This window comes from Rhamphochromis sp. 'chilingali' (assembly GCF_963969265.1).
Source record: "Rhamphochromis sp. 'chilingali' genome assembly, chromosome: 4".
NCBI classification, from domain to species: domain Eukaryota; kingdom Metazoa; phylum Chordata; class Actinopteri; order Cichliformes; family Cichlidae; genus Rhamphochromis; species Rhamphochromis sp. 'chilingali'.
This window is the reverse complement of record NC_137948.1, coordinates 20,672,663-20,696,036: the sequence shown is the minus strand read 5'-3', so window position 1 is coordinate 20,696,036 and position 23,374 is coordinate 20,672,663. Positions and strand designations below refer to the sequence as shown.

Below are 23,374 nucleotides of genomic sequence, written 5' to 3'. Positions count from 1 at the left end.
ACAAATTTAAAATAACCGCCCAGCGGATAAACTCCCTGAGTTTTTTGCGACCAATTCACCAGTATCTGTCCAACAGTTTCTGGCCTCATCTCTAAAGTCCCTAACACAATTTAAAAGCGTCAACCAACCCAAACTTTGCCTGAAGCTCTATTTTTGGCATTTCACAGCCAAGGCTTACCCTGAAGTTTTAAGTTAAAGTTACACGCCCGAAGTCCAACTTCTTCTGACCAAAAAAGCGCAGGTACCGTTCCAAACGGTAAGGAGACTCTAACTCCTAGCTTCATTCCAGGATGCCCTGTACCCCACAGTTAAGCCAAACTGAACTAACCCTGTTCGCCGACAGGTCAATGTCGCGCGTCCACGACAAGGAGGGAGCGTAACCTCCGGGCTCTGCGCTTCCTAGAACCCCCACGGTTCCGTTCTAAAATAATTTATAATACTTTGAAACAACAATCAACACCCGAAACAAGTGTATAACTGAGGCAGGTGCAACCTAGTGGTCAATGGAGACTCCAACTCACAAAATGACCGCTCAGGTCCACTCTTATGACCAAATTTGGACTCTAACCAACACAATAACCAATTCCCTACCAAACTACTTGAGACTCGAACTCAATTTCTTTGGGACTTCAACCCAGTATTTAAACTTTTCTTATCAGACTCTTAACTACTTTCATTTCTTCTTAGCAGAACTCTAGCTGCATCAACTCATGAGATTTTCATCAAAATCAAAACAGACATCCACCAGTAACTTCAGTGAGTAGACTTAAATTTTATCATGTCCAATTTGGCACACTTTGGAAATAATTCAACAGGTAGTGCCTTACCTTTTGGATAAGCCGGCTTATGCCCACTCACTTCGACCACTGGAATTCATGTCTGCCCGTCAGACCACCTAAGACCAAATTTCTCCATCTACCCCTCCTCAACCACCGGACGAAGCCCCCAAATGTTAAGGTTCACAATTGAGGAGGGAGAGTACAAACCACTCTTGGTCCAGAAGCTCTTGGTCCAACAATGATTTTAATGAACACACGTGTGGGAAGACACTCTGTACGCAGACAGCCAGTAGTCCTCGACTTAATCAAAGCATGAACAGATATTTTATAGCATCAGGGTTTGTTTACTGACGCCCCTTCATGCGTCACCGATACATTTTATACATAGATCAGATCAACATCACCATGACTTTTCACCCAGAAAATCATCTTCTATTTTTATGGCTGGTACTTTCCGTTCTTGTCTCAAAGTGAATTGTTCCTCTTTCTTGTCGAGACATAACTAATCTCTCCTCTAAATAAGTCTAACTAATATGTGTGTATGTGTTGACCTCACATGCTCTTTGTGTCACCTCTTCACCTCCTACTGTCTGTGTCTCGTCCTCAAATGCTCTTTCCCAATTCACCTGTTGCACTTCTGACCTTTCACTAGACCAGAAGCTCACTGAGACTATGTGTATGTCTTCTACTAAATAAATGTTTTAACCAAGAACCTCTACTAAAACCTTAATATAAAATGACCTGATATAAGTGTTTTGTAAGCATGTATTGCAATTCCTTCTATGTTCTAGTTTTCCCTCAGCATGTATCACCTGAACAGTCACGTCAGTGAAGCTTAAGACCTTTAAAGAACCTGAACATCAACTCAAATAAGCACAGATATGCAATATGTATAAAATAGTTATAACTGCACCTGGAATACAAGGTCAACATAATAACTGTATGCATAACATCTTAAGGCCATCTTAAAGCTATCTGTTACATGGTTAAAGCAATGATCATACTGCAGATTATATTATGCTGGTCAAATACTTTTTGTTCATCCCCACAAGATGTAGAGCTAGAATAGCAGTGTAATGGAGGATACAACGAGTGAGTCTGGCAAAGAAATGCTGTCCTCTCACACCCCAGAGGCTGTCCTGAGAAAAGTAAGGCCATAGCAGAGGTCAGAGTCAGAGTGGATTTCAGTAGTGCCCACAGAGAGCTCAAACTTATGGTGGATGGAGGAAGTTGAAGCCGTCTTTGACTTCAGAAAACCTCAGATTTATCACGCTATGCATCTGAATCAATCTCTTACCTCACTGGAGCTTGAAATGTTCATTCAGAAAGGTGGAAAACCACAGAAACACATGCTTATAGAGACACAGAGACACAGGAACTGTGAACTTAAAGAGAATTTTATTTCTCAGAAAGTCATCTGAAGACATTTGTGTTGTAATAATAATTTTGATTGGTATAGCTGTGTACCCATAATAATCAAAAACTATCCCTCATTTAATTTTGATTGTCTTTGTACCTTCCTGGATCACTTCCGCTTCTGATCTGACTATTAGCGATCGTGCTCCTGAGATTTTAAACCAGATCTCACACTTCCACAGAGTAAACATTAAATTCTGTTTCAGCCAAAAAAAATGCATATACAGTAGATGAAGATCATTAAGACGATCTTGAGCTGAGACTTTGACACAGAGAGTGTTTTTTTAGCTGAGGAGTCCACAGTCTCTAAGCCCCAAAGCAGCGCATCAGGTGAGGAGCACAATCAGGTGGATGCTCCTCATTCTTCTGACGTTAGTGTACTTGAATTCATTCCAAAAAGTGAAAACTATTAAAACAGATTTATACTGGAACATCCTGAGTCATCCATTTAAAACTGTGGCACTTGCCAGCTTGCACCAGTATTCAGCCATGAAGCCTTGAGACCTAATTTTAATCAGTCCTGAAACTTTCTGATCACACTTGGTACATAAAGTCCTGCTCAACAAAAAATCCCTAATGATCAGAGTATTATAATCTTGAATTAAATATCAGACCGCAGCTTTAGTGGTATTTTTATTCATTCTACTGTGTCTCCTTTGGGGGACAAGGTTCTTCCAGTATTAACAAAGACTTAATTAATATGCTGGATTAATAGCACATTGTCACAAAGTGAGAGATAGGATCTCACCCATGAATGTGTGTATGTCTGAGCGAGAGACGCCTGTGGGGATATTAAACTCCAGTGTTTATTATGGCTGCAGCAGTAATGACTGCTCACACTGGTTATGAGGAATTTCCCACATGGTTAACACTTCATTTTCTCCCTTCTCACTTTCTCCCTTTGTTTACCAATCCTCCTCCATATTACCCCCGTGTTCCCTCGTTCTTTGTCTCCCACGCTGTCTTTCTGACTCTCAGGTATTTGGATGGAAATCACTTCACTCAAGTTCCCGTGGAGCTCTCCAATTACAAACACTTAACGCTCATGTAAGTCTCACCCGTAGCACCTCAGTGGAGAGATATTGTATACTTTCACACAGATAATTAAATCCCACTTTGCCAAGTTTAGTACGGTTAACACACTTTTTTTTTTAACGCAAAAAGAAAACACTGAAGGATTGGGATTTGGTCTGTGCTTCCTGCACTTTGCTTTTAATCACAACTAACAGACTGAACTCTGTGTTGAATCATTTTTGTGACTTTGTTTGGCCCTGATGTGGTGTGACAGTCTCGGTACGATAGACTAAAGGAGGAGCATTACAGAATCCATAGTCTGTGCACGCGTGTGGGTTTGTTCACGCATGTATGGACAGTGCTGCCTGTGTGGGTTTTATGTATCTGTTGTTTCCTTTCCAGTGATTTGAGTAACAACCAGATCAGCACGTTGTCCAACCACAGCCTCAGTAACATGTCCGAGCTGCTTACCCTGTGAGTCTGGCTTTACATATGCCTTTGTGGTGTGTGTGTGTGAGTGTTTGTTTTTAGGCGTAGTTGTGACTATGTGTGGACAAGAAGCTCATAAATGCTCAAGTAGAAGAAGGCCTCAAAAAAATCATAGCAGAAATCAAGAAAGGGTGACATGACCGCATGTGATTTTTAGCCAGTCCTAAGAGAGTCAGGGGAATCTCTGAAAGATTTTATTGCCACAAAATAACCATCGATGTCATAAAATACTGGCTTCACCTAAACTAGTCCAAAAATTCACTTTAGTCAGACAACGTATGTTTTAAAGTGCTACTTTATTACAACAACAAACTATAGTTAGAGTCTGGCTGAGAGCTCAACACCCTGCTCCACAAATATATTACATACAAAACTGGGGAACGATGAGTAAATATACAGATGGATGTTGGACTGGCGGAGGTGCTTAACAGCTGGCATCAACTCAGGGCAGCAGGGAGAGCAAAGATCCAGTGCAGCTGGAGATGCTGCCTTGAACTAGCTTGCAGCTTCACTTCATTTTTAATAATATATAAAGAATCATTTTGAAAAAATAAAACAGGAAAAGAGTGGAAGGCACTGGAGAAAACAGTACATGATATATACATCTGAGAGCAGTTTCTCCAGTTTATAGTCTGCGCACCAGTGTGATAAATGTTTTGTCTCTTAGTTGCTGTAAATAAAAGAAACAAAATACACATAAAAAAGGAAGAAAACTTGCACTCTGAGTGCTAGATCACTGCCTTGTGAGACCTGCATATGAATGAGTGTATTAAACTGTTCATGTTTGCTGCTTTGCCTGCTTATCTCAGTCAGAAGTAGGATTGTGTTCTGAATTGTCTTGCTGCATGCAAAGATTTCTTGGGGAAAAAAATCTGCCTTGTGTCCGCGCTAAAATGTTAATTCTGTCTGCAAAGAATTCTGAGCTACAACCGGCTGCGATGCATACCAGAGAGGGCGTTCGACGGACTTAAATCTCTCCGTTTGTTGTGAGTATCTGAACTTTCTGATCCTGGGAAATGTCCCAGAGAGTCAGATTAGTGCTGAAGTAATCATCGAATCGTTTTTTATTGTATCTCATCCTGTTTCAATCACGTTTTCTTAGGTCTCTTCACGGTAATGACATATCACTGATACCAGAAGGAGCCTTCAAAGACCTGGCATCGCTTTCCCACCTGTGAGTAACACGCAAACACAGAAACATCACTGGTCATGTGTCGCTGTGTGTTGGAAAAATCTGCCCTTTTTTTTCCCTTATAAAATAACAAATCAAAGAAATACATAATCATCGTGAATATATCTGTCCAGTAACAGCAGGGACCTGAAAAACACAAACAGAACAAAACTTATAATTAAAGTTGTGACGCGTCGTCAGACAGGATGTTACCCGGCCATCTGCTCAGTGACCTCTATGAATGTCGACTGGAGGTCCTTTCTAGCATTGGGAAGATCGTTCGCTTTAATTTTGTGTGTTTTCCTTTACCATTTACAACAAAATATAACAAAGAAGTGGTTTATGCAGATGCCACATCCTTGTCCAGCTAACTGGTCATGCCATCAGTGATCACACAGGATTGTTTCTTGTAGCTGAGTAGCAGAGCGTCAGTGGTGATATGCGGTCACAGCTCAGAGGTTTACAAACAATTTTCACAATGAGCCAGGTATGCAATTTACACAAAGGTGGGCCTGAATGGCATAAATGTGTTTTTTATACGAGTATCTGTCTTTGTATGTTAAATGGACATTGTGTGGCTGTGTGATCACAACACTTTCAGAAACATTCAATAACAGAATCCATATTTTCCGGTCAGGTGAGATCCACATACTAACCACTTAGCAATCTAAATAGTAGTTATAAGAAGAATACAATGCACTGTGTTGTAATTTGGGGCAAATTACCAGGGATTTTCCCCCCTGGTAGTTAATGAATTTTCAGGGAAATCTGCTAAAATAATTAAATGCAAAACATAAAAAGCCCACTCCCACTGTGACGAGGACGCCCAGAGCAGAAGCAGAAAAATCAGAGAGTCATGATTATATATTCTAACGAGAAGTCCATGAAGCAGAAATATTTTGTTGAAAAGAAAACAAGCTGATGTAATTCAATGAGGTTTTGTTCTGCTTTACTTTATTTTACTGTTGTTTTCTTTGAGTGTTGCCTCGACAACGATCTCATGGCTGAAATGAACAAAAGAGAAAGACATACAGAGGAAGAGTGCGAGCACTGGGTATTGCTCTCATTTTTTAGTGCAGTATCAAAAAAACTAAGCAGGCTGCAGAAAAAGCACCGTGGTCATACAGGGTGCAGATGCCTGGTGAGTCTACGTGAGGCGCTCACAAGGATCAGCACCATGGAGAGTGCTTGTAACAGACAGTTCTAATACCCAAGGCTTTATATAAAATGATGGTGTAGCCACCATGATGTCGCCCCTTGGTTTTGTAGCTGAGGGTTGTGGTTGTTACCAGCTTGGGTTTTTGAAACCAGACGTGACAAGGAAAGGGTGGATCAGAGTGACAATCCAAACACCGCCACTCCCGAAAGCTTCATGGTCGACTTTATTTAACACCGAAATAAGTTGATCTAACAGTGACACTGTTACCACCATGATTCAAATGCTCCCAGTTATTTCTTCTGCTGTCTCACTTTTTGTCCAATCGGCTGGCAGGGCTCTGGGCGCCAACCCTCTGTACTGTGACTGTCACATGCAGTGGCTGTCAGACTGGGTGAAGAGCGGGTATAAGGAGCCTGGCATTGCTCGCTGTGCCGGGCCCGGCGACATGACGGACAAACTTCTACTGACCACACCCTCCAAGAAGTTCACTTGTACAGGTAAATGGACATATTGTAGTGCAGCAATACAATGCTTTCCAGGAGCTAGACAAAGAAACGACACAATACAGTTAAATCAGTGTCTGGTCTTGTGCTAGCAAACATACATACACTTGAGGAGAACTCCCAAAGGAGACCACAAGTTGCCAAAAATCAAAACAGCACTATGTCTATATTACACTTACTGTGATATTGTTTTCACTGGGCAAAAACGTTAATGTTAATTTTAACATGTATATACTAACTCTATACGTTTCCTTGAGATTCTTGATGCTTGAAAAATGCTACTGTTAATCTTGAAACCTTATTCTATCACTTAACTTTGAACACAAGACTGAAATCTATTTTTGACCTAATCTGACTGACGCACTGTAGAAGTCCCCGGGCCTTGTGGTTTTCTGGTGCCAGGTAAAGTATCTTATAATGGTATTTTCTACTCAATCCCAGATTCTCCAGTTTGAGACAGTCCCGTCCCAGTTTTCCTCTCTGTTCAGTCAGAACCGCTCCGCTTCCCTTCCAACCCTCATGTTCTGACCAGCATTGTGTTCTTGTGTTTTCTGTACATGATATGGTTCTGCAAAGAAATGTCATCTTTCTCAAGCAATACTTGTAATATATGAGCAAGTGAAACCTCCTCGTGATAATACTAAACAACATAGTAAAAGTAACCAGACGCTTTCTTAGATACACCTTGCTAGTGCACAGTTGGACCCCTTTTACCTTCAGAAGTGCCTTGTTTCTTCGTGGCACAAATTCAGCAACGTGCTGGAAACATTCCTCTGAGACTTTGGTCCATATCGACATGATAGTATCACACAGTTGCTGCAGATTTATTGGGTGCACATCCATGATGAGAATCTTCCATTTTACCCAGATGTGCTCTGCTGGATTGAGATTTGGAGACTGTGAATTCATGAAACCAGTTTGAGATTAGTTGAGCTTTGGAAGCAGCCATCATCAGAAGATGGATACACTGTCATCATAAAGGAATAGGCATGGTCATCAACAGTACTCAGGTAGGCTGTGGTGCTGAAAAGATTTTAAACACCAAAGTGTGCCAAGAAAATATCCTACACCACCAGCCTTAATTACTGATACTGATACAAAACCATAAACCTGGCTCCTGGTGTGGTCTTCTGCTGCCCTAGTCCATTTTCTTCAAGGTTCGACATGCTGTGCATTCAGAGATGCTATTTGAGAGGTTATTTGAGTTACTGCTGCCGTCCTATCAGCTTGAAGCAGTCTGACCATTCTCCTCTGATCTCAGGCATCAACAAGGCATCTTTGTCCAGAGAGCGTCAGCTCACTGAATCTTTTCTCTTCTTCGTTCCATCCTTTGTAAACCATAGAAATGGCTGTTTGGGAAAGACTGAAGTATTCACATTCAAAGTGACTTAAATCACCTTTCTCTCCATTCTGATGTTTGATTTGAACTCAAGCAGGTCATCTTGACTGTGTCTATGCCCCTGGATTGAGTTGCACATGATTGGCTGATTAGATATTTGCCTTAACGAGTAATTGAACAGGTGTATCTAATAAAGTGACCAGTAAGTGTATATAGAATGCAGGGTAAAAATCACCATCCTTGTCTTCTGCAGAAAAAGTTGACATTTGAAGCTTTTGCAGCTGCCTAATAATGTACAGCCCTCTGTGTAAATCTAGTCAGTGTTCCTACTCTCCAATGTGCCAAATTTTATGCATTGTTAATCATCTCTCCTGTGTATATGTTTTATTTGTGTGGATTGGTGCACCATATAGGCCCAGTGGATATAAATATCCAGGCTAAGTGTGATCCCTGCCTGTCCAACCCCTGCAAGAACGACGGCACATGTGCCAATGACCCTGTGCACTACTACCGCTGCACCTGCCCTTATGGATTTAAGGTACACCCAGCATAGAAAGCAAAAGGAATCATATTCACCTGCTCTTTCAAAGCATCTTTTATAATCACTCACTGGTAGAAAAAAAAACACACCCATGAGACAACACTTCTTATCTTTCAAAACTCATGCAGAGTACAAACTTACACATACAGACACGTAGAAAGATTATTCCTGCGTGAGCCAGATGAATACATCTGTGACCGAGTGTAGGGATAAGAGACAACACTTTCAAAGTCAACTGATGCAATAGGTGGAAATTTTAAGAAGCTTTTGTTGTTTGAGAGCGCTGAACATATGTGTGTTTGTGTTGTGCACGCAGGGCCAAAACTGTGACGAACCCATTCACGCCTGTATCAGTAACCCATGCCAGAACGGTGGAACCTGCCACCTGAAAGAAGGAGAAGGCAGCAACTTTTGGTGAGAGACATTCGAGATATTTTATCCAACCTGGTTAGTCTTGACCGTCAGTTTACCCGCAAGTTATGTTAAAGAGACATTTTCCTTAATTCACACACAAATATCCACCTGTTGTGTATCAGGAGGTACTACTCCACCTGTGAGGCTCTGGAGAGAGCTTTTTAAAGTGGACTCTGATGATGAAACTGGCTGGGACAAAAAAGAAAGCATTGCCGTGTTACATCTGAAAGATGTGAGCATTTACCTGATGGGGCGCATTGCATTATGGGAAATCCAAGAAAACGCATTAATGGATCAAACATTTTTTAAAGGAACTGCAATGTCAGAGCCTCACTTGCATCAGTTCTGACCTCTCTTTTGAACATTTCATACAATAGTATTCTAACTCCAGTATCTGTAGTCCTCTATGTGCTACAGGCCCCTCGGTGTACTCGGTGGTACTTAACTTTATACATTTTAAGTAGTGTTTTGTAAGGATTAGGGGGATAGAGCTAGAGGACATGTGCTCAAGGTGCTAAAGTAAAACTTCCTTTTCAGAATAACAGAACATTTATGGCTGTTTCATTCTTGGAAGATGATGGAGCTGAGCGAAAATACAAATAAACATCAATAACTGTGTTACCGCAAAGCATCTGTTCATAAAACCAACCATCCAGAACACCATACATCACCGATCAGATAGCAAGAGAGCACACGTGCAGGTAATCTGTGGTTTCTCAGCTGATTCCTCCATCAGTGATGCTGCACCGGTAATTAGAGGTGGTGATGAAGTTACGGGAGGCGAATGGCTCAGGAGACTGGTTCTTTTGTGTCTCCAGAGCAAAGTGGACAGACCCGCTGTGAGAACTTTCTTCATTAGTCTATTTAGTGTTAACTGTAGGGAAGCTAATGCCTGTTTGTGTGCTCGTTCCGAGCAGATCTTAACAACGTACGCAGATGATTTAAGAAACCCCAGCTCCTCCCGTTTGTCGTCCTCCATTTCTTTGCCCTCTCTCCGTATCCTCTGCTGCCATTTCTTGTCCATTTATGTCCGTATTTCCATCGGTGTATGATTTCTTTTCCCTCTCCAGCACAGGGGGTGGAATATTCATCGTGAAGAGCTGTCGCCGACTATATAATGAAATATTAATCCACCCGAGTGTGTGCCGCATAAGAGCTCTTTATTAGACCCATAATATAGCGCTCTCAGTGTGTGTGTGTGTGTGTGTGTGTGTGTGTGTGTGTGTGTGTGTGTGTGTGTGTGTGTGTGTGTGTGTGTGTGTGTGTGTGTGTGTGTGTGTGTCATAGAGAGAGTGTTGTAATAAACCTGAGTAGTAGTTACAGAGTTGAGGCACGCTCACGTTAACAGAATAATGACTCTCTTCTGGGGATATGTAGATGGAGCTGACTCTGCCGTTATGAGCAGCATGCATGGATAGTGTGTGTGTAGGTGTGTTTGTTTATGTGTGTGTGTCTGTCTGTGTGTGTGTCAGTGAGGGGGTGGGGTGGGGACGGAGGGGATATTAAATATGTCTGATATTCACAGGTCCCCACATTCGTGCAATGTTTGCTATTAGAGCTGTAATGATTACTCAATAAAATTGTCCACCCACACAAAATTAGTTGCTGAATATATTGGCAATTATTCAGTAGTAATCAACTGCTTACAATCATCCCCACACTGGGCAGAAAATCCCTACCTGATGTCTGTTTGAGGCCACTGAGAGTATTGGCGAGAACAGCCGAACACGCCTGTGTATGAAGCTTGATAGTGTGTGCGATGGGACCTAAATTATATGTAAAATGAATTTATATACCCACGAGGGGCTGCTCTGAATAAAATCATGGGATGAAACTCCCAGCTGTGTGCTAATGCTGCCTCTGTGTCTCTGGTTATAGTTGATCAAATGCTGCAGCGTGAATACTGACAGGGACTAGAAAGAGAGCATATTCCTCCCATGTTAGCGTCGCTTCGTTGACTTCCTGTTAAATCCAGAATCAAATTTAAAATCTTTCTCATCACATTCAGGCCCCATCTTATCCTAAAGACTTCATAGTACCATATACCCTCAATAGAGCACTTCACTCTCAGGCTGCAGGCTTATTTGTAGTTTCAAGGGTGTTTAAAAATAGTTGAACCAGCTCCCAGTTTTGGATTCGAGAGACAGATATCCTCTCTACTTCTAAGATTAACCCTAAAACTTTGCCTTTTGATAAAGCTTATAGTTAGGGCTATATCAGGTGATCCCAAATCCTTCCTTATAGGCCTAGGATGCTGATGATGAGTGTTTTTTCTTCACTCACCTGTTTGAGCTCTCTAGGTTTGTATACACCACTTTGCATTGAATCATTAGTTATTCATCTCTGACTCTTTTCTACAGTTTTTTGTCCTGGCAAGCTAACAAGAAATTAAAGTTTAAGCACACCAATGCAACCTTTATTTTTTCAACAAAATTACTAAAATAATTATTTTTTTTATTTTCGGGATAATTTACCAAATATTTGCTCTCTTCATCTTATCATAGATGAAAAATCGATGGATTTCCCTTCTGTAAATCCTGTCTGTTGTTAATCTAATAAGGATGAATCAATAGTTACATTAATGTTAGAGCTCAGTGTAGTGTATGTGACCCTACAGGTGTTTATCCACCTATTTATGAGCGCTTGCATCTTTCCGTGTTTGATCTCAGGTGTGTGTGTCCGGAGGGCTTCGAAGGTGACGCGTGTGAGATCAACATTGACGACTGTGAAGATAACGACTGTGAGAATAACTCCACCTGCGTTGATGGAATCAACAACTACACATGCATGTGCTCACCAGAATACACAGGTAACAATCACGAACGAAGAAGGAGCCGATGTTGGAGGCTGGCATGTTTTCCCCGTTCTGTATTCCTATTTTATTTATTTATTTAAACACAGAAATACAGGACTCTCCCTGATAATGCAGGGATCCTGTAGGTTTGTGTCATAGCCATCAGTTTTAGTTACTTCAGTGTTGTGTTCTTATTTTTTTTGCATGATGTCGGCCACTAAAATACTGCAGTACCCATAGAGACAGGCCACCATTACCACAGAGAAGAGGTGTGTCAGAGGAACAAATTAGAGCATCTGAAAACAAAGTACCATACAATATTATGCTTAGAGGCATGAATAACAGAATTTTGTGGCTCAGTGACTTGAAATTTCTTACCAAAGTGCACCTTGGGAGTCAATCAAAGTGTTACGCCACTCAGCCCGTAAAGAGTGAAAATCATTTCTGGCTTAAATTTTGAAAATCCTGCCTTCAAGAGTTGCAAAATGAGACAAATCAGTGGCTGCTTAAAATACGCTGACCCCGTTTATGTGTTCACAATGGACCACGCACCCGCACAGGCATCAGCATCAACTTCTTTGTCAAACTGACCCAAATTTTAATCTGAGGACAATCACCTGCCAAGCAGCAGTTTTCTGAAGGTTGTGCAACGTGACTGTCAGTGAGAAGTTCTGCTGTTGTATCTTAAGGCCTCTGGGGGAGACTTCATAAGCATAAACAACCTGAAGTGTGGTGCTGTGAAAACAGTTTTTGGCCACACCAGCACACCAGCCTGTCTGTGTCTTTGTATTCTCCAGACACTTCCAGTACTGGAGGACACGTCTGAGGAGCTTGGAAAGAAAAGCGTCTGGACTTCTTTAAGTTTCTTGAAGACGTTTCACCTTTCATCCATCTCTGAACAGAGGGGGTATCTTACGATACCAATTGTCTGCCATCTATAATCCAGTTTTGAGATCCCTTACCAGACACCTTAACCTTGGATGGTACTGGAGCCATTTTTCATCCACAGCGTTTTTTAATATTTGGCCATTTTCACTGTGTTGAATAGAATATAGCCAAACCTTCCAACCCTTTTTTTTTTCTTTTTTCTTTAGAATTGCAGTCTCCGTTTATTAGATTAGCTTAAAGTGGCTAAGCTACAAACCGGCATACACATGACGCGCTAGAGCCATAAATCGCCCCATTGAAACCCATTATAAACGCTATTTTTCACTGCACAATTATTACCATTAACGTAGTGGCGATGGCTTAAGTTTCGTTTTCGTTCTGTAGTCAGGACCTTAGAATTGTAATTTTTTTATTTGGCCACCGGGTGGCGCCCTTGCTTCACATTTGACCCCTGCTGGAAAACAGCGGGCTGCTTAGACAGACCTGCGGAAAATGAAGCCTGATTCCCGGCGTGCAGCAGCGGCTTCGCCCGCTGATCGGGCGGGACCATTTTTTGGTCCCCAGGTTGGCGAGAGGGTGCATTTTTTTTTCAATCAACAGGAAATGACGTATTTGTTGTCACGTGGTATCGGCGTGTGTGCTGGAGAAAGGACTCCGACCCAACATGCCCCCGGTGATGGTAGAGAGTTACACCGGAATAAGGCACTGCTTTCGGCTTAACGTAGCAGGGCTGGCCGCCTGGAGACTATTTTCTGCTCTTGCGGAAAAAAAAAACAAGTCGATCGAAATTAATGTTAGTGCCATTCTTTGGACCATCTAAAGGCCTAATTAAAAGTACAATAAAATATAACTTTCAAATGTATTTTATGGAAAATATTTCATTTTTTCGTTTTTTTTCGCCAAAAAAGCCGTGCGCTCATGTGACAAAACCGGGATATAAAGGGTTAAAATCCGCGAAATATAATTAAAACTTTATATGAATATTTCAGGGAGAAGTAGTTTTAAAAGTCTGACCAATTTAAAGTGAAAAAAAAAATATGAATATATAATTTTTTTTATAGCACCTTTTGGGGAATTGTCCTTATTCATAAAGGTGGATGCATTTTTTTAAATGTGCTCCTGCAAAAAAAATAACGGCAGGTCAAAATGTATGTTGGTGCCAATCTTTGAACCATCTAAAGGCCTAATTAAAAGTACAATAAAATATAACTTTCAAATTTATTTTATGGAAAATATTTCATTTTTTCATTTTTTTCGCCAAAAAAAGCCGTGCGCTCATGTGACAAAACCGGGATATAGAGGGTTAAAATCCGCGAAATATAATTAAAACTTTAGATGTATATTTCAAGGAGAAGTAGGTCTAAAAGATTGGCTAATTTAAAGTGGAAAAAAATATTAATGTATAATCTTTTTATAGCACTTTTTATGGCGTGGTCGATTTTTGGCTCTAGGACCTCATAAGGGGTACTTTTTCTAAGACCATCCAAGGTTAACATCCACTCACATCTTGGGTTATTTGTTCTCAGCAAGCCACATAACAGGTTGGGGCAAGGTCTCACAATGAGTTCACCCGAAACCTTGGCTGATTATGACCCACACCCATTTTCACACCTTGGCTTGAGTAATTAGGCAGAGGATCAATAGGGGGTCCATGACCTTCTTAGGAACACCCCCACTAGGGCTGGGACTCTCCACCAGTTGCTCTTAGAACTGAAGAAGCTTCTTGGATGAGAGGTGAAACTTCTTCAAGGAAACTTAAAGAAGAAGACTCTTTTCTTTCCGAGCTCCTTAGACTACAATGACATCCACTCTGTACAGCAGGGACACAAGTCCTCAGGTTAGAACAAGAAGAGTGTCCCATTCATTTTCTGCCACTTATCCAATTCAGGGTCACAAGAAGGCTGGAGCCTATCCCAGCTGTCAGAGGGCAAGAGGCAGGGTACACCCTGGACCAGCTGACACTCAGCTCCAGAGCTAATACATAAAGACAGACAACCAGTCACATCTATGTGCAATTTAAAATCACCAATCCTCCCACAGTCCATGTCTTTGGACTGTGGGGAGAAGCCAGAATACTCGGAGAGAACCCAGGCAGACATGGAGAACATGCTAACTCTGCACAGAGTTGTGAGGCAATGTGGTAACCATCACACCGCCATGTCAACCTTTCAGCTGTTCCATTTTCACAAGGCTCTGGGTGTGTTTGATTTGGAAGAGTTTTACACTCTGACTGAAATGGAACTAGCAACCTTTTGCCTACCCAGCAAATGTGTCGACCACTACATTATGGAGCGACCTCGGTCACTTGGATGGAAAGATTAGCCAAATTTAAATCAGAAAGGTTTTTTGACCTATTTTCATTGGAAGGGTTGCCTGAGTTTTATGGCTGCAACTTGATTCAATCAAAAACCTTTACTTTTGATTTTTTTTACCAAACTGAAAGTTTCTTTTCTCTCCTTTATCGCCTTACTAACACTGACATTATCCAAACTGTAGACGTATAGAAGCTGTCTAGAAAATGGAAAACAAACTCTTTATTCCAGAAATAGTCAGCATGAATATATCTCCCACAAAAAGTCTTCTATCATTACAGAGAGGTCACAAAAGATAAATGTTTTATCTGACTAACGCTGATCTGTTGCTACTTGTTTGTCTGCATTTGCACTGTGCCAATCATCTCTGAGTGCTAACTTATGTGGCGGTGTTCTCTCTCTGTCTTTCTGTGTTTTGCTGTCCTGTGTCTTTTCTCCCATCTTGCTCTGCTTTCTATCATCTGTCATCTTTTTTGTGGTTGCAGCTGCTACCAATGAGGTGGAGAGAGGTTAGTCTGTTCTTCTCTCTGTCCTTTCTGTCCCTCTCTCCTTCCTAACTTCCCTCATTTCCTGTGCTTTATCCACGGGAATGCTACAGATTCACCATACTGTATGCAGTCGTGCTCCGTGTTAGCAGTGCATGTCTTTGATGTATAAAAAGACCACTCTCAGATTTCTGTGGTTATACTGCTTGCTGCTTCACGCATACATGTGATGACCATTCCAGGTGAATGAGCTGAAATTAGAGGAACTGGCAATAATCTATATTTTTAGAAAGTAGAAATCCCATTAAAATACCCAAACTTACTAACATCTAGACTGCATTTATTCCATCCACTCCTCCAGAACAATCAAAATATATATTTTCAGTTTTAAAAGAAGGCTAATTTTCTAAACAGTCACACATTGTACTTATTATCCAGATTTACTTAAATGGTGCATTTGGTGCCGACTATTTTCAGCGGAACGTTTGGGGGTCCTGTGAGTATTTGTTTGATTGTACGATAGACTGAAATAGACTCAAACGTGCGTGTTTAATGCTTTTAAAGCTGTTTGGTTGAACAATGGAGGCTTTTGGTATTGAAGGAGTTATATTAAGAGCCATTTGAGTTTGTTTGAGTCTTTTTTGGACCATAACAAAAACATACTGAGTTACATCTTATCTTTTTAATAAAGGTCATTTTAATGTTCCACACCTAGGAATGAAAGTCTGGGACAATAAGCCAGTCTGCTTTCTGAAACGTAAATATCTAAAGTGGTATGTAAAAGTCCTGGGCTACCACTCATTTCTTTATGTTTATATAAAACAAGAGAAAGGTGCAGAGATTTATTAAAACAGGCACCAACAGAACTTAGAATACAGACTGTTGTACCTCTTTCCTGATCTCCTCTGTACCTACTGACAAAGATTTTAACCAAAAATTTCAAATTTGGGTTTGCTTTTGTTGGTGGACCTGCACCTTTTCATGCCTGTCAGAGTGTGTCGTCTTTGGCATTTTTCGTAGACTATAATGTCAGTGTGTTTTGTGACAGTCTGTTAGTAACAAAAGCCTAAATATAAAGTTTAAAACTGGTTCTTTGTGTGATAGAACACACATAGGTAACTCGAGTTAGGTGCTTTTTTATGCTTGAATAATCCAGAGGTCAGTATAAATTGTATAATAAACTGAAAAACAAAAACATTTCTGAATGAAAACAAGTGGACAGCGTCCAAAGGATGATTTCAGAAAGCCCGGAGAATTAAAAACACTTTGGAAACAAAAATTACTTCTGGCTTCAGAAACTCTGGCTGCTGGAAGCAAAATGTGAAGAAATGATGGGTGACTCAAGACTTTTGCACAGTATTGTACTGTACATTAACCACCCAAAGTTCCTTTTTAAGGAACTAAAAACTTCCTTTCAGGCTTATGGTTTGCATGCATTTCAACCACAGTGTAATGATTTCTAAAAATTAAACAAACTGGTCCTCTGGTGTATGAAAAAGATATTTTAACACATAAAACTATGTTATACTGCCACTGCACCATCTGCTCTATTATTTCCTTTGCAGCTTTCTTAATGTGAACAAAAAACAAACAGTTTATACAGCTCTAAATGTTTAAATTGCCTGAAATAAAACGTGGTGAGTATTTTGCCACTGAGTAATGTTTGGCTCAAGGTTCATTTCTACACATACGACAGGACCTTTGAGGCTTCTCTGGAGCTCATTTCACATCCTAAAAAGTCGTGGGGGGAATAGACCAATATTTATCACATCTAGATTGTGATATTGTGACAAAAACTCACATGTAAATAAGAAGCCATCAAAGTAAACAAGCAAGTACTCACAGTCTTTTAACAGCTCTCTTACAGTTTTTTACAGACGCTAGGACACATTTCTCAATACTTAGGTCACTTTTGCAAAACTCTTCACACAATCCTCCTAACTGACCCTCAGCCTGGCAAAGCAGTTCATTTCACATTCAAAATGCACTACAACTACCAAAACACTTCATTCAGGTCTCAAATGAACACATTCCTCCAGAACACTAGCAAAGGTTGACAGCCGACAAACACACTTTGTCACCCACAAAACAATGACCTAAAAAACACTAACAACATGTAGCATTACACAGTGTTTTCCTGTGTAAAACAAGGACACATCTCTGTTTATAATTTCAATATATGTTACTGGAATGAATCAGACATCATGTATTTATGTTTATGTATTTTTATTTTTTTGCACTAAGTAATCCCAAAATACAAGAATTTGTATACACACCATCCACTGATACACATACAATAGTAATGCTAATCTACTCGGTCTTCCCTATTTGGCCACAGGTTCTCATCCACATCACATCTTATGTCATCTAGGGTAATACACCTAGGAAAGAATCTTCTGGCTGCCAGAATTGAAGGAGTTGAAAAATTGAAGGAGTAACAACTGTGTAGATGTTCATCTACAATGAGAATCAGCTGTGGCTGGTTAAACTGCATTGTTAGATTTAAAATATGTTTCAATAAAATATTGTTGTTGAATTTTGCTGTCTTTTCAAGTTTTGCATTGTGTTATTGTTTTGACCATGAGTTTAACAGTTTTGAAAACAGTATGTAAGCACATGCAAAATGTCCTGTCCGTACAAAGATTTTTGGCAGTTGTTGTGTCTGAGTGAGAAGATGATTCATGAAATTTGAGAGATGTAGTCATTGAATGCATTTTGTGCCAAAACAATGATAACTGGTCCTCAGTTTAGCCCACATAGACTTCTGTTGTGCTCACTGTGTGAGGAGTTTTGCAAACGTGACCTAAGTATTGAGAAATGTGTCCTAGCGTCTGTAAAAAACTGTAATGACAGCTTTTCTTTTAAAGCCATTATGCTTTTCTGTCATACCGAACTGTTTGGAAAGGGGAAGAGATAATCCTAATATGATCATCTCAGTCAGACAGCTCTGTCTTTGAGTGCAGAATCCCCACCCACCTGCTGTTTGGGATGGTCAGCCAATCAGCAGGCTCAAAGGGAGGCTGGCCTTAAATTGAGAAGAGCTAAATTTACATATTTCAGACAGTAGGTAAACTAAGTGGTTGCACCAAAAACATGTATCAGATGAATAACTATTGTTACTGAAATGTGAATTATTAAAAAACAACATTTTATATGCATTAAGCAAGTCTGACTGCTTTTAAGTCCGTGAGCGAAAGAAATCACTGTCTAAATGAAGGGCTTAAAAGCACAAACATCTCCTGCTGTTTCATGCTTATACTTATTAATCCCTAGAGGGTTGTGTAATTATTCCCAGCGTGGACTTCAGGAGTCAAGGAAACTGGTTTATTCCCTCATCAGTGATTCATTTGGAGTTCAGAGTTTCAGGAAGATCAGGATACTCTCTGGAGCATCAAGATTCCCAGCACTGAAATCATTTATCGGACCACTGTGTTGATTCTGGCCACAAGAGAGTCATCCATCATGAGACCAAGCACCCATTCAACTGACACACAAACACACACAAAGAAAAAAACAAACCACAACGAAGTTAAAATATTGATGTGTTTTATGTTTTCATTTCACTTTATCGTTAATACTGTGCAAAGAATTTAAAAAGTGATGAGGTGTGTGTGTGTGTGTGTGTGTGTGTGTGTGTGTGTGTGTGTGTGTGTGTGTGTGTGTGTGTGTGTGTGTGTGTGTGTGTGTGTGTGTGTGTGTGTTCGTTCCTAGGGGAGCTGTGTGAAGAGAAACTGGACTTCTGTGCCCCAGAGCTGAACCCATGTCAGCACGACTCAAAGTGCATTTTGATTCCTCAGGGATACAAGTGAGTAGACTGGAAACATGCACGCACGCACATGCACGCACACGTACGCACACACACTCCTGTATAAACTAATATGCAGATATTAGAGTATGCAAGTAGTGGTTCTTGATTCTCTCCTGCATGATTTGAATACTTATATTTTTCACACAGAAATAATTGAGTTCCAGATTTTTCCCAGCAGAGAAATGGTGTGTGTGTGTTTGCATGTGTGGATGGGAGGTGTTGGGAATGTGATTTTGGCTCCCTAGTAAGGTTCCCTGGCGAGATTTTATCTGTACTTTTACTCCCTTGCTCCCTTGCTTGTGTGCGCTGTGGTCAGTGTAATTACGTCTGGATGTGCTCTGTGAGGCAGTTTGACATCATGTAAAAATTAGATTAGTTTGTGTTCTCTAGGATTTGTGGACTGTCTGGGTCACGAAGCAATTGACATGTTTTCTTTTTATTGTTAAGGAAATCTTCCACATGCAATTAGAGCAAATCTAACCACAGGCAGCCACAAAGAACAGCTGCATCCCTGCGAGTCCAGTAACAACAAGCATTTCTGTGTGTGTGTGTGTGTGTGTGTGTGTGTGTGTGTGTGTGTGTGTTCATTTTAGGTGTGAGTGCATTCCAGGATACATCGGCGAGCACTGTGAGCTGGATTATGACGACTGTGAAGAGAATAAGTGTCAGAATGGCGGTCAGTGCATCGATGCCGTCAATGGATACACCTGCATCTGTCCAGAAGGGTACAGGTGAGCTGTGCACCACAGAGGAAGTCACACATGCCAACAGTTTTTGATATATGAGGAGCTCCCCCTGGTGTGTATTGTCAGTTATTGAGATCAACATACTATTTTTCTCAAGGTCCCTGGAGTAATAGTACAGTGTGGTATTTTTTGGACTTTGGATTTGTCTAACTTTCACATTTGAAATGATGAAAAATCCAACTGTAACTGAAAGCACCGAAGAAGTATGTTTTTAAGCTTGTATGTTCTAGCAGCCGTACCACAAACTGATAATAATTATAAAAGGAACAAATAAAGGGAATGATCTGGACTCTTACGGTATTCCACGTGTGTTACAATGTGCGTTTCAGTGGGTTATTCTGCGAGTTCTCTCCTCCGATGGTCCTTCCTCGCACCAGCCCCTGTGACAACCACGAGTGCCTCAACGGGGCACAGTGCGTCATTGTGGGATCAGACCCCCGCTGCCAGTGTCTCCACGGCTACGAGGGAGAGCGCTGTGAGACTCTCGCCAGTGTCAACTTCGTCAACCGCGAGTCGTACCTGCAGCTGCCCTCCAGTCTCCTCTCACCACAGACCAACATCAGCCTGCAGGTGACCTTCTTTAAATTAAATGCAGCTCTGCACTTTTGCTTCGTTTCATTTCAGGTGAAATATTTTTGAAATTTTTGAAATGAAAATGTTTCCAAACTTTTTTTGAGCTTGTGACCCCTCAGAGTAAACAGAGTCACCGGTCAGTTTTACCAAAAAAAACCAGCACACAACAACACACTTAAATAATTTATATTTAAAATGATCTACTATTTTCTTAAAAACAGCAAAAAAAAAAACAGCTTTTGTAATGAAGTCTTTTTTATCTCAAAGCTTTAATGTAGTAACTCTAACTTCTGAGAAAATAACTTGAAATTTTGAGTTATTCAGTCACATTTCAACACAATAGCTCAAGATTTTGATTACGTTCTGCTTTTTCACAGTGGTGGAAACAAGCTTCATCTCAAATCATGAAATTTAAAAAGAAAGGCCCCACCTGGCCATCACAGATTTGCTTACAGCTCTTATGACTGGTTTTCTTAAATAAACAAATAATAACAGTTTCATACTGGAAAAATGAGTCTGTGTGTCTATATACCTGTGAATCCATTCATCTGATTGGCACTGTTTTAAAGAATGTTGCATGCCTTGAATATGCAAAGCTGTAAACTAAAAATCAGTCCCCTACCTGTGAACGTTTGGTTTCTACAGACATCCAAATATTTTAGAGACTTCGAGCATCTGTAATTTTGTGTTAACTTGAGCTACACTCCTGAGAGTCCATATTCATAAAGTTATAGTACCAGATCTTTATTCCAAAAAAAACAGAAAATATTGCTGGAAAATATCTAAAAGCACCTCTCTCTTCCTTCATCCCTTAATTATTTATTTATTGAGAAAACTCATGGCATTAGGGAATTTTTTTTGTTGTTTTTTGGGAGGTCATGTGTTATACAGCGCACACACACACACACACACACACACACTCTCTGGGGAAAACTGTCACACGGGAAAGGCGGATTACACAAAGTCACGGATTTTACACAAGCTATGTTCACAAAAGCTAGAAAGGATCACTAACGCGTCTTGCACAATCATCCAGCGATGAGAAGGTCTGTGTCCCGGCCTTAAATGGCATCACGTAATGGCAACATAATAGCAAACAGGTGTGTGGGCCAAGGGCGGGAGGCCGCAATGAGCTCCGCCCAGGCGGAGCGGCCAAGGAGAGAGAGAGAGCAAAAACAAAAACACATGTAGCCTTGTGGTCCATGACAATCTGTGCCTCCCATCAGATTTTATAATTTCACTGTGTCAGAATATTTATCATTAAACTCTCATTGGCATGCAGACACAGTTAGTGACTGGCTGGTGAACGTAGTGGAGCGCTTAGCTGCTAAAGAGTCAGATTTCCTTCAGGGGTTTGTAAAGATTCATCTCCAGTTTGTGCTCCTCATGTATTAGCATACATTTAGATCACAGCAGCAACACCAACCATCAGGTTTGCCTTTCAATTTCTCTTCTAGAGAAACCAAACAAAACAGAGTTAAAGTAGGTGAAATCATGTGAATGCACGTATTAACAGGAACTCTCACAACAAGTTTGTGATGCTGATTTAATTTCAGGTTTAAGTAGGCAGGTATAAGTAGGGGTCACAGAAGTACACACATGCTTTGTTTAAGTTGAAGATGCAGATACTTGTGTTTAAAAATTGATCTCTTTACCCAAGTGAGAGTGAAGTAAGAGGAAGGCAAAGTTTATTTCAATTTAAACTCTAATGATATTGTTTTTAATTTGAACAGCTGTGATGTAGAATTTGCTTTGCCTGTATTGCAGATGATTCAGCCTCCACAACTAAACAGAAAGAGTATATTCTCAGGTTAAAGTGAGATTTAGCAGGTTGGGCTGTGGGGGAAATAATCACTTAGAAATCATTTTTATTTTGAGCATAACTAGATTTTCTTTGTGTTCAGGCTGCGATTAGCTGAGCCGAACTGAATATAAATATAAGTAAATCTTTAACTTTCCAGTCCTTCATTTTAGAAATAATGTCTGTCTTCAATCTTTCTCCATCTCAGAGTGAAGTTAGCTTTCATTCTTTTCTCTATCCAGGAAATACAGCAGCTGAACCTTTAGCTAGCAACACACTGTGTGACAAACTGCACACAAACAGTTTGAGTGTTTGCTGATGTTTGTGGAGCTGAGCTGTGAACCTTAAAAACATTATTTCCTTTATGCTCGCTAGATGCTGATGTACTCCGACCACAACTTACAGACATCTGCACAAACGTGGATGTCTTGGCCTGCTTTAACCCCAGAGTACAGAGTTATAAAAGATCTATAGATATTCTGTGCAGTGACTTGAAATAATAACTCCCCTTAAATATCTGAAAGCTAAAGTTTGTTTTGAAAATGTAAGGAGTAAAAGCAGAGATATTTGTGTACACATATAGGAAGTAAAAGTGATAAGTTTTCAGAAAAATAAATACACAACTAAAGTACATATACCTGAAAATGACTTACTTGTTTTTTGTTGACAATTCTTACAGCAGGTGAAAAGAACTATGTGCACTTGTAGGCCACTAACATGGCGATCCTGCTGTGTTTTCAGATTGCTACCGATGAGGACAGTGGCGTGTTGTTGTATAAAGGGGATAATGATCACATTGCCATGGAGCTGTACAGGGGACGCCTCAGGGTCAGCTACGACACTGGATCCTATCCTCCTTCTGCTATATACAGGTATACAGAAAGCCCGTTCCCTGGCTCCACGTTCACATGATGGATGATACAGATGTCTGAAGTGAATTTCTCCCTCGTGTCTCTCTCTCGCTCTCAGTGTGGAGACAGTGAATGATGGTAATTTCCATGCCGTGGAGTTAGTAGCATCAGATCAGACTCTGTCTCTGTCCATCGATGGCGGGCCACCCAAATCCATCAACTCCCTCAACAAGCAGTCCACACTCAATATAGATTCTCCACTTTATGTGGGAGGTAAGGACTCAGCGCTAT

General features: G+C 40.6%; 1 protein-coding gene across 1 annotated transcript in view; it reads left to right on the top strand.

Moving 5' to 3' along the window:
• The window catches only part of slit2 (slit homolog 2), a 118,826-nt gene that overhangs the window by 90,580 nt on the left and 4,872 nt on the right, over nucleotides 1-23,374 (top strand). The window contains exons 21-33 of the mRNA XM_080879952.1: nucleotides 3,174-3,242; nucleotides 3,612-3,683; nucleotides 4,613-4,684; nucleotides 4,801-4,872; nucleotides 6,362-6,525; nucleotides 8,284-8,408; nucleotides 8,728-8,825; nucleotides 11,495-11,634; nucleotides 19,016-19,109; nucleotides 19,706-19,843; nucleotides 20,188-20,428; nucleotides 22,974-23,104; nucleotides 23,202-23,356. Of these exons, the coding sequence (XP_080736078.1) occupies nucleotides 3,174-3,242; nucleotides 3,612-3,683; nucleotides 4,613-4,684; nucleotides 4,801-4,872; nucleotides 6,362-6,525; nucleotides 8,284-8,408; nucleotides 8,728-8,825; nucleotides 11,495-11,634; nucleotides 19,016-19,109; nucleotides 19,706-19,843; nucleotides 20,188-20,428; nucleotides 22,974-23,104; nucleotides 23,202-23,356 (1,571 nt within the window). The remainder of the gene's footprint in view (nucleotides 1-3,173; nucleotides 3,243-3,611; nucleotides 3,684-4,612; nucleotides 4,685-4,800; nucleotides 4,873-6,361; nucleotides 6,526-8,283; nucleotides 8,409-8,727; nucleotides 8,826-11,494; nucleotides 11,635-19,015; nucleotides 19,110-19,705; nucleotides 19,844-20,187; nucleotides 20,429-22,973; nucleotides 23,105-23,201; nucleotides 23,357-23,374) is intronic.